Below are 11,526 nucleotides of genomic sequence, written 5' to 3'. Positions count from 1 at the left end.
CGTATTATGTTAAATACACCAAAACCTTCTTCACTGAGTAGGGTCGGCTATATGAATCTTAGAACGCCATTGTGCTCGGTCCTGTGTCATGTCATCTGTTAGATCCCAATACTCTAAGTCTTTTCTTAGAGTCTCTTCCAAAGTTTTCCTAGGTCTTCCTCTACCTCTTCGGCCTTGAACCTCTGTCCCGTAGTCGCATCTTCTAACCGGAGCGTTAGTAGGCCTTCTTTGCACATGTCCAAACCACCGTAACCGATTTTCTCTCAATTTTCCTACAATTTCGGCTACTCCTACTTTACCTCGGATATCCTTATTCCTAATCTTATCCTTTCTCGTGTGCCCACACATCCAACGAAGCATCCTCATCTCCGTTACACCCATTTTGTGTACGTGTTGATGCTTCACCGTCCAACATTTTGTGCCATACAGCATCGCCGGCCTTATTGCCGTCCTATAAAATTTTCCCTTGAGCTTCAGTGGCATACGGTGGTCACACAACACGCCGGATGCACTCTTCCACTTCATCCATCCAGCTTGTATTCTATGGTTGAGATCTCCATCTAATTCTCCGTTCTTTTGCAATATAGATCCTAAGTAGCGAAAACGATCGCTCTTTGGTATTTCCTGATCTCCGATCCTCACCCCTAACTCATTTTGGCCTCCATTTGCACTGAACTTGCACTCCATATATTCTGTCTTTGATTGGCTTAGGCGAAGACCTTTAGATTCCAACACTTCTTTCCAAAGGTTAAGCTTCGCATTTACCTCTTCCTGAGTTTCATCTATCAATACTATATCGTCTGCGAAAAGCATACACCAAGGAATATCATCTTGAATATGTCCTGTTAACTCATCCATTACCAACGCAAAAAGGTAATGACTTAAGGATGAGCCTTGATGTAATCCTACAGTTATGGGAAAGCTTTCGGTTTGTCCTTCATGAGTTCTTACGGCAGTCTTTGCTCCTTCATACATATCCTTTATAGCTTGGATATATGCTACTCGTACTCCTTTCTTCTCTAAAATCCTCCAAAGAATGTCTCTTGGGACCCTATCATACACTTTTTCCAAATCTATAAAGACCATGTGTAAATCCTTTTTCCCATCTCTATATCTTTCCATCAATCTTCGTAAGAGATAGATTGCCTCCATGATTGAGCGCCCTGGCATGAACCTGAATTGGTTGTCCGAAACTCGTGTCTCTTACCTCAATCTATGCTCAATGACTCTCTCCCAGAGCTTCATTGTATGACTCATTAGCTTAATATCCTTATAGTTCATGCAATTTTGTACGTCGCCCTTATTTTTGTAGATAGGCACCACAGTGCTCTTTCACCACTCATTTGGCATCTTCTTCGTTTTCAAAATCCTATTGAAAAGGTCAGTGAGCCATACTATACCTATCTCTCCCAAGAGTTTCCATACTTCGATCGGTATATCGTCTGGGCCCACTGCTTTTCTATGCTTCATCTTCTTCAAAGCTACAACCACTTCTTCCTTCCTGATTCGACGATAAAATGAGTAGTTTCTACACTCTTCTGAGTTACTTAACTCCCCTAAAGAAGTACTTCTTTCATGTCCTTCATTGAAAAGATTATGAAAATAACCACTCCATCTGTCTTTGACCGCATTCTCTGTAGCAAGAACATTTCCATCCTCATCCTTGATGCACCTCACTTGGTTTAGGTCCTTTATCTTCTTTTCCCTTACTCTAGCTAGTTTATAGATATCCAACTCTCATTCTTTGGTATCTAGTCTCTTATACATGTCGTCATAAGCCGCTAATTTAGTTTCTCTCACAGCTTTCTTCGCCTCTTGCTTTGCTCTTCTATACCTTTCACCATTTTCATCGGTCATGTCCTTGTATAAGGCTTTACAACATTCCTTCTTAGCCTTCACCTTTGTTTGTACCTCCTCATTCCACCACCAAGATTCCTTTTGATGTGGAGCAAAGCCCTTGGACTCTCCTAATACCTCTTTTGCTACTTTTCGGATACAACTAGCCATGGAATCCCACCTTTGGCTAGCTTCCCCCTCTCTATCCCACCCACACTGGGTGATTACTTTCTCTTTGAAAATGGCTTGTTTTTCTCCTTTTAGATTCCACCATCTAGTCCTTGGGCACTTCCAAGTCTTGTTTTTTTTCCTCACTCTTTTGATATGTACATCCATCACCAACAAGCGATGTTGATTAGTCAAGCTCTCTCCCGGTATAACTTTGCAATGACAAAATAAAGGATAAAGTGAATAGTACCATGATTGACTTTTTAGTGTAAAAATGTGGTTTTTCGTTAAAGTGAACAGTACCGGAAACTTTTTGTTAAAGTTCCCTATAATAAATGCTTCTTTGAATAGTTCTTATTTGTGGTTGCATTTTAAAATATTTTATCTAAAAGAAAACATGAGATTATCAAAAAATGGATTAAGCATTGATGAAAAGATAAAAATAAATGATTTTGCAAATTGGATTTTACAAATAGGTGATGGAAAAATTGTTGAAAGTAGTTTAGATGATAAGGACACATCTTTGATTGAAATACCTAAAGATTAGATAGTTCACTCTTTTGGAAATCTGTTTTTATCAATTTTTCTTGCAACTTATCCTGATTTTGAAAATTGTTTTGAAAATTTTGCCTATTTGAGAGAACGTGCTATTATAACACCTCGAAACACAACTATTACAGATATAAACAATTATGTTATAGATTTGTTACCTGGTGAACAACATGTGTTTCTAAGCTATGATTCTTTGTGTTCTTCAAATAGAAATATTGAAAATTTGGGAACATTATATCCTGTTGAATTTTTGAATAAATTGGATTTCAATGGTTTACCTACACATAACCTAATTTTGAAGATAGGAATGTCAATTATGCTGTTACAAAATTTAAATCAATCTTTGGGTTTGTGTAATGGAACTAGATTAGTTGTCACTCAGTTATTTAGCAGAATTATAGAAGCTAAAATACTTGTTGGAAACAATAATGGCCACAAAGTATTTATTCCGAGGATCACTCTTACAGCAACAAAAAATAAGTGGCATTTTATTTTTAAAAGGCGTCAATTCCCAATTAGACCATGTTATGCAATGACTATTAACAAGAGCCAAGGACAATCTTTGAAACAAGTTGGTTTATACCTTCCAGAACCTGTTTTCACTTATGTGGCGTTATCTAGAGTTACATTAAAAGAAGGTCTCAAAATTTTGATTCCAGATGAAGAAAATAATGTAAACAACTATTCTCCAAACATAGTTTTTAAAGATGTCCTGCAAAATTTGTGATCAAATTGTGTCATCCACTGCATATACGTTGTTCAAAATGAACCATATTCTCTCTGCGAGTACTATACCAACCGTTTTACCAATTCTTTTCCTTTTTTTATTTTTGCTTTCTTATCAGCTATTCAATCAGGACAAAATAATGGTGCATGCATTTGCTGCTGAGAAAGAACCGCACGTGCAGTCTTTGGAAAAAGAGACCACTCCATCTCTATTGCTTGCAAGGAACATTTATGGAGCAAACCTTAAGGTGCGTGGTAATTAACTGGACCGATGATCACAAGCTAAGAATCAAATGGATTCAATTCTGTCATCATTCAGCATATAGTTCATACCATTTCATTTTTCCTTTCCTACTTTCTTAATTTATCATCCACTACATATGGTGTATTCAAGATGGACCATTTTCTTTACCTGCATTCTATATTTCTTTCGGTCCAAAATTTTAGTAGCCACGTAATCTTGCTCATTATAGCACTTATTTGTCATTCTCATTTCTTGCTCCAAAATTTATTACACTAATATCATATGCCTTTAACTTACAGCTTAATAAAAACCTATGAGAACCATGGTCATATCTAACTGAGTTGGTTTGTTTTCATTTCCATTCCCTTAATCTATATATTTACGACAACTAACAGTGCCAAAATTTTAGCATAACAATGATTTGCTTTTTCTGTTCTTTCTCATTTGGTTCAAAATTAATGTTCAACTAATCTCTACACAATAATAAACTCTGTCCTACCATTGTTCCCATCTAAACACATCTACTTAATCTAAGCCCTAAACAAGTTCCTTTCTAACCAGATGCTTATTTAACTGCTTAAAATCTGTTTGATTTACGTTTCCCATACCCAAAAAAAACAATGTGATTAATGCCAAAATTACATAAAGAACAGCGTTTATTCCCCATTGCAATAAAACCCTTGCATCAGTTTCAATCCAAGTGTTTTTGTTGCTTGCATAATAAATTAACCAATTATGATGCAGCTTTTTGACATTTTGAAACATTTGGAAGCCACCCTCACAAAATTTTCAAAATTTCGTTTCTTTTAGTTTTTGCCTGCTCCTTTATGTAAACAATTTGGTTTTCTTTTTGTTTCAGCATACAATCCTCTTCCTTTTTTGCATCTTTGCTCTGCATGCTTTAAAACCGTTTCCAGCTCAGGTACGCAATTTCACCATTTTCTTTTACATTTTTTCTTAAAACAATCTTTTATTTTTTCTGCACTGAGAAAATTCTCTTCGTTATTGGATTCAACATTTTTCCAATTTCATATTCCATAATCTGCATACATTCTTGCTGCATAACATTTAAAAAAAAAAAAAACAGCTTTAACAAATGATTTGCCATCTATCTAATACTTCATAAAAACATATGCATGAAAAGATCGTCTATACTTATAAAACATATTAATATAAATCTCCTTATTGCTAAAAATTAGGTTTTGATAGCCAATCATCTGCTCTGTTTCTTCTGTCGACACATTTGTATAACTACCAACGGTATCTCAAAATACTCAGAAATTTCAATTTTTTTTCGTTAATGTTTTATGCAGCCTCTCCATAAATGGGGGTAAGACTAGCCGACATTCACCTCTCCCAGACCCTGCGTAAAGCGGGAGCCTTGTGCACTGGGTACGACCTTTTTTAATGTTTTAGGTTTAAGTTCTACCTTCACTAATGCTTCTCTTCAGGGAAATTGGCTTTTACCAATGTATGCACACACTATCTTCATTTCATTTGCTCTGAACGCATGTCCAATTACCTTTTTCCCCACTAATGAGTTAACCAGGACATCCAAAGCATTGGTGAACATACTGTCACCAAAAATGCACCCATTCCACATGCCTTAATTAACCCAAACAACATTCAAACAATGAATTTTTTTTAGAATTCTGTTGTTCCTAACATGTCCTTTATTTCAATTAAATCATGTGGAGACAATATATATTTACTTAAAATATCTACATTTATATTTTTGGATGTCCATCTTAAACCCTTTAGTGGTTAACCAAGTAATTTGACATGCATCAATAGCACATCAAACAAAGAAAGTCTTTGTGTATAAATTTGTAACAGCCAATTTCTCTTATAAGGAAAGATGGAAATGATGATTGTTTATCTACACCAAGTGAGTTCTATCTTATCCATCTTTCAACATTCTTTATCCCCATTATTACAACAAAAATCACCATAAGACTGCGTTGCATGTCTTCTTCCACTCTACTCCCATTTTTTTTATCCATTTTGAATGCAACTTTTGAATCTTTTTCACCTTCTATTCTACTCATTTAATAATGCTTTGCTTGAAATTTGACAATCATTTTACCCTCTTATTCATGATTCTCCACCACAAGTTTACATTGATATCATAACACTTTTAACCCAATTTTATGATTAGTGTCTCATATTTTGTTTACCAATGTTCATAACTAAAATTGACCACACAGACGTAGCTGCAGGTATGTCACAGATCACATCGTTTTCATCTGATTAAAAACCTAAACAATGCCAAAACAAAGAAGAATTCCTGATTTCGTGAATTTTCTTTGTGCTCTCTGCTTCGACGACCGTTCTGCATCTATTTAAACCTAGAGTTTTTTTAGGAGACTCATAAAATTGGTTTCCAAGATTTCCAAAGTTGCAATCAATGGACCAAGAATTCACTGTGATTATACTTTCTGTTCGACCTTTCCCGGCTAAAAGAGTATTTTGCATTTTGGTTGCTCAGTTAATAAATCTGACATTTGCTAGCACCTGTGACGCTGCTCTTATATTTTCGGTAAGTTTTATGTCCTGCTTTTTTCCAGTTTTGAAATGCATTGATAATTGTTGGATTAAAATAGATTTATAATTATTGGGAAGAAATGAGACAATTCGTTGGAATTTTGCAAAGCTTTGTCCTTCTGTCTTACAAACAGGGAGAGGAAGAAAGAAAACATTAGTTTAGATTACATTTTAAAAACTTTTCATGTTGTTGGGCATGACTTCATATGTTTTTCAATGTTTTAATTCCAATTTAATAATGTGGTTTAATGATGTGATGCTGATTTAGGCCATAAATTCAGAAGCTTTTCAATTAGCCAAGTTTGCAACATGGCTGAAATATGCTAAATGTAATCCTCAGACATCATTTCTCACTTTCATTAAGATATGTGCCTGCCTTCTCAGTACAAAATTGGCTTACATATCATTTTACACCATATTCTCATGTTTTTTATACATTTTTACATCCAGTAGTTTTAACACCCACAGCAACGCGCATACATTATTGCTAGTATCATCTATTTACATTATTCTACTAGTGGCGTTTGTCTCGTCCCAAGTCTTACACCACTTGCACATGAGATCTGTCTATGGTCAAGTAATTATGGGAGGGTTATAAATTATAATCACTTAAGCACATTGGAAGTGCTTCTGCATGAAATGAATTATATTGAGAAATGTAGAAACGATACTATGCAAAAGGGTTGGGAAATACTTGGAGTCTAACATTACTCATTAGAGTAAACTTCAGGATTCCTTCCTAAATTTGTAACCGTGTTTAGAATCATTTATGAACTAAAATTTCGTCAATTTACATCCTTAAATGTAACAAAACGTTCACCATTGGTCTGTTTGATCAACGCCGTCAAACTTTCGGTCTTAAAAGACAATGTGCCGTCCACGTGAGCTGTTTTCTTGGGGTACATCGGGCAACAAGAGGAAAATCACCCAATGGTGCGATCTTTTCCATCAGAAAACACCTACTAAATACCTTCATATTAAGCTGTATAATTGTTGTTAAGGAGGACATACCGTGTGAGTTATGAAAGATTCTAAACTTTCATAACCAGTAAGTTTTTTATCTTATTTTTCCTAACGTCAATGCATGAAATTGAAGTTGAAGGTCATAGGAAATTGAAGTTAAAGGTCACAAACCGTGTGAGATTTTTAACATAACCGCGGGTTTCTTTGGCTACTTCTTAATTTGATTAATTGACTTAACTGCAAGACAAGACAAGCTGAGAGTGAGAGAGTAAACCACGGATTCATACTTAATTACAGAGCACGTACTTTGTGGTCCTTCATTCTTGTCCATTAACTGGTGTCTAATTTGATTATTAAAAGTTGAGAGAGGAGCGTTCAATGCCATGTGAAGAGCATGGCGTGCTAGACGATGTACAATACCATTAGTGAGTCCTCTCACTTATTGCTTGAAAAGAATTGAGTCAAAGTCATGGATCTTGGGCCTTAGATTTGAGTGCATATTATCTGTCAAAGATGGGCACCTTGTTGCTTTTGGGCTAAAAACTAAAGTATTGTATTTACATTATTGTTTTTACTATTCAGTTTTTTACGAAATGATACAATTGTTTACGAAACAGTTACAACTGTTTTGAAAGGATAAGATTGAATTCAAACAGTCATAACTATTGGTTTAAGCCATTATAAATATTGTCGTAGGATTAAGCATATCATTCAATTCCAACGTTCTCTTCCTATTCTTTCACTAAGAAATACACATCAACTCGGCAAGTATCCAAGTTCAAGTGCAAGAACTTAGATTAGATAGTTGTATTCTGCAAGATAGACGTCCAAGAACTACTGCACAAGTGTGGGATATATTTCTGTCTCAAGAGATTGCTACTGTAAGCCTCTATATTCCGAAAACAAGTCAGTGATATCTATTGTGATTTCATTTTCAACTTCATTTAATTATTCATATTGTGGTTTAATTATATAGCTGAATTAGATTTCTATATAAACTGTGTAATTGTTATACATATTATATAATCCATATTTGATTGGTTCTAAAACTTCATAGGAAATCTGAGAGAGAGATGGAAGGCATGATATTCTCTGTATGAAGCAGCTGCAACTGGTGAAGTTGGCTTCTTGGAAAACATTGGACACGGTCGTCTAACAGCTGATCTCTTTCGGAAAACGTCTAAAGAGAACAATATTCTTCATATCGCAGCTGAATTAAAGCAAATAAACTTCTTCAAAAAAGAGAAAATAAATCATGAATCTCCCCGGTATTGGGCAACCAACAAGAATGGTGAAACTCCTCTACATGTTGCTGCGAGAGTAGGATGTGATAAAGTACTAACGTTCCTCATTGACCGCACAATATCGCTACCTATTGAAGGAGTTGATCCAGAAGAGCAACCAATTGATGGTGAAGCTTACAAAAAGCTACTCCGAATGACTAATTTATACAGCACTGCATGTTGTTGTTCGATACTATCATGCTGGAGTATTGAAGTTTTTGATCCTGAATTGTGTTGTTCATGTTATAGCACCAAGGAGTCATCCTTGTTCCTAGCTGCTAGAGCCAAGTCTACCAGCATTGCTGGTTATATTTTGAACGAGACTCCCGTTCATATATCTCCTTTTCAGCGAACAAATGGTGTGACAGCTTTGCACGCCGCAGCCACTCGAAAATACTTCACCGACAAAGGTAATTAACTTCATGACATTGCTTGGTACTAGACCCTTCTTATGCACGGAATCCCATCAACATATAACTGTAGCATGATCCATATCGACTGTATAATCAACTTAGTTATTGAGTATGACATATTGACAGTCGATAATATATCAATATCCTTAACTGAGATATGAATCCCAGTCCAGCTACCGTTGAGCAAGATCCTTCTTAAGCGACTTGTTACTTGGTATGCCTTATTTTCGTATGTATACTTGATTCCCACAACAAAATTTTTAAAGGCCTGTTTGGTATTATACTTGAATTCAATTTTTTAAACTCAAAAGCAATTTTCAAGTTTTAGGCATTAAAAATTTGTTTGGTATGACTATTTTCAAAAACTGGACTCAAGACTAACTTAAAAACATAATCTATTATCTAAAAACATAAAAAGTGAGTTTTTAGAGTTTTTAAACTTAAACTCACTCTTTTCTTTTTTCTCCCTTCTCCCCTCTCACTCCAAATCTATCTCTCTCTTTTCTTCTTCTCTCTTTCTTTTTTTTTTTTACCTTTTTCGTCTCTCCTCCGATCTGCTCTCTTCATTCTCTCGGTTCTCTCTCTCATCTTCCTCTCTATCTCGTCCGATCCTCTCTCTTCTTTCTCTTTTCTTCAATTATCTCTTACTTTCTTTTCTCCTCTCTCCTCTTTCTCCCTTTACTATGGCCCCCTCTTTTTAGACCTCTTTATTTAGTTTAAGTCGTAAGATTTAAAAATTTTAAATCGCAAAACCAATCAAGTTTTTTAGTCTTAAAAAAAATTGTTTTCAAGAAATATTTTGAGAAATGATAAAAATTTTCAAATAGGATACCAAACAGGCTTTATTTTTTTCTATATCAATATTTTAGGAATTGTGCAATCTATTGTTTCCAAAAATCCTGGGATAATAAAAGAAGTTGATGAAATAGGGTGGCCTGACTCCTTTACACTGCGCGTCATTGAGAGGGAACTTTAAAGCAGCTCATCTACTGATTCAAAATTCCAACTCAACTTGTTACATCTCAGACATGGCGACATAAGCAGGGCATACCCAAATAATTGAAGAGTTGATTCGATGTTGTCCTGTTACTTCGATTTGGTCAATCACAAAGATTTTAGGTGCAGAAGATTTGATCTCTTCATACTCAAGTTTTTAGATTTTTAGGAAGTATCATGATCATCCAACAACAAGGGTCCCAAACAAAATTAAACATCCGTTCCGTAGTTTTTAATTTGGTACGGAAATCATGTTAAGTATATATGTTTTACTTCTACTAAGTTTTCCTTAGCTATAATTTCATTAAGCGACATATGGTTGATTACTTTGGATGTAGAACCATTTAGAATCTGGCTTTTAGGTTTATATACAAGTAGCAGCCCAAGTTGCAAACTGGAAATCGAGAATTTTTACACGCTGTTTTTAGTCTCTTACCACTATTATTATGTAACGTTAGACAATAAACATTGACAATTTTCATGTAATTTGATCAAAATAAAGGGTACCAATATATACTCTTTCCTTTAATAATACCGTAGAATCGTCTTTTCTTTAAAACGGTATCTACCGAGTTAATCCTATCTCGATCATGTTTTAGTACTGCTATAATAAAATTTATTTCATATCAACAGCATTTGCAGAGAATACCAGCTAAGCGACTTTACCTCTTTGCCTGCGGTATTACTTATCCATAATATTCAATGGCAAATTGGTTTCTTTTATTTCAACTACACCTGCAAAAATGGCATTTAAATTTAGGTATTTTTTCCTCAAAAATTATTTTATTTTGTGAAACTTTATCTCTTCCATGCTAGTTAAGGTAGATTAATAAGTTTTGCAACTGAAATAACTAAAAACCAAGTTGGCCTGCAGGGTTATCTGCAGGTGTATTAGATCGATAATTCTTGGACTTATCATATCATGTTCCTAATTTGACGATCTGGGCATCTTCTCCTACTAATAATAATGGCACCTTAACTTGATCAACCAAATTTGGTGAAGCACCAGACAAACAGAAACCCATGTATATATATAACAGAAACCCATGCATATACACAGCCAACTGCACTAACATGGATTGAAAAAAAATAATGTACATGATTATTATTCCACTACTTAATTGGTTCCAAGTTTTGTAAGAGGTGAATTGCCCTGATGGTTAGGGGTTTTCTCTTCAACCCGCTGCGTTTCAGGTTAAACATCCCCTTTCCCCTTAAGTAATTATTTAGAGTAGAAGTATTTCTGGTATAAAAATATATTATTTATATATATATATATATATATATATATATATATTCTTGTGAATTTTTATAAAGAAAATAAGATTTTTACATACCGATGTTTTTTTTTCTCAAATTCCTGCTTAAATATTGTCATCTGGTTCACTTTTACTTTATTTATACTCAGTTCAGCATTAAGCAAAAGATAACTCATGATTTGATGAGCACTTGCAATTGCATCTCGAGTCACTGGAAACCCTATTCAAACCAAGAATTCTTTCAATATTATTATTAACTCGGATTCTTGCACAGAATACATTTTCATCTATGTTAAATTCGTATTGTCGGGACGTCTAGCTAGGTCAAAAATCTCCGGCAAAAACATTGTTATATCAGGAAGAAATGAAGTTTGGAAATAATCTATCATTTTAAAATACTTAATTAAGCATCTTTCTAGTTGGGGTTCTCGATTATTGGATTAGAAGTTGATGATCCCATGTATGTAGTTACTCTCTCTTTCTCTCTCTAATTTATTTATACAATCTGAGTTAATCATTAGGAGTTTGTAAGTATGATAAAC

The 11,526-nt window shown here is 34.7% G+C and overlaps 2 protein-coding genes across 2 annotated transcripts; both read left to right on the top strand.

Annotated features, from left to right (window-relative positions):
• The first annotated feature begins 3,088 nt into the window (after positions 1 to 3,088).
• Positions 3,089 to 6,668, top strand: LOC126622804 (uncharacterized). The gene is made up of 5 exons (XM_050291520.1): positions 3,089 to 3,229; positions 3,402 to 3,530; positions 4,386 to 4,448; positions 6,015 to 6,065; positions 6,339 to 6,668. The coding sequence occupies exons 1-5, from the start codon at positions 3,089 to 3,091 to the stop codon at positions 6,666 to 6,668; spliced, it is 714 nt and encodes a 237-aa protein (XP_050147477.1).
• Positions 6,669 to 8,054: 1,386 nt separating this feature from the next.
• Positions 8,055 to 9,752, top strand: LOC126623151 (uncharacterized). The gene is made up of 2 exons (XM_050291947.1): positions 8,055 to 8,726; positions 9,599 to 9,752. Exons 1-2 carry the CDS (start codon positions 8,471 to 8,473, stop codon positions 9,703 to 9,705), a joined length of 363 nt encoding a protein of 120 aa, XP_050147904.1. The 5' UTR covers positions 8,055 to 8,470; the 3' UTR covers positions 9,706 to 9,752.
• The last annotated feature ends 1,774 nt before the right edge of the window (positions 9,753 to 11,526 follow it).

Source organism: Malus sylvestris, chromosome 5 (assembly GCF_916048215.2).
Source record: "Malus sylvestris chromosome 5, drMalSylv7.2, whole genome shotgun sequence".
Taxonomy (NCBI): domain Eukaryota; kingdom Viridiplantae; phylum Streptophyta; class Magnoliopsida; order Rosales; family Rosaceae; genus Malus; species Malus sylvestris.
The sequence above is the reverse complement of the archived record's forward strand: the minus strand, read 5'-3'. Positions and strand labels throughout refer to the sequence as shown.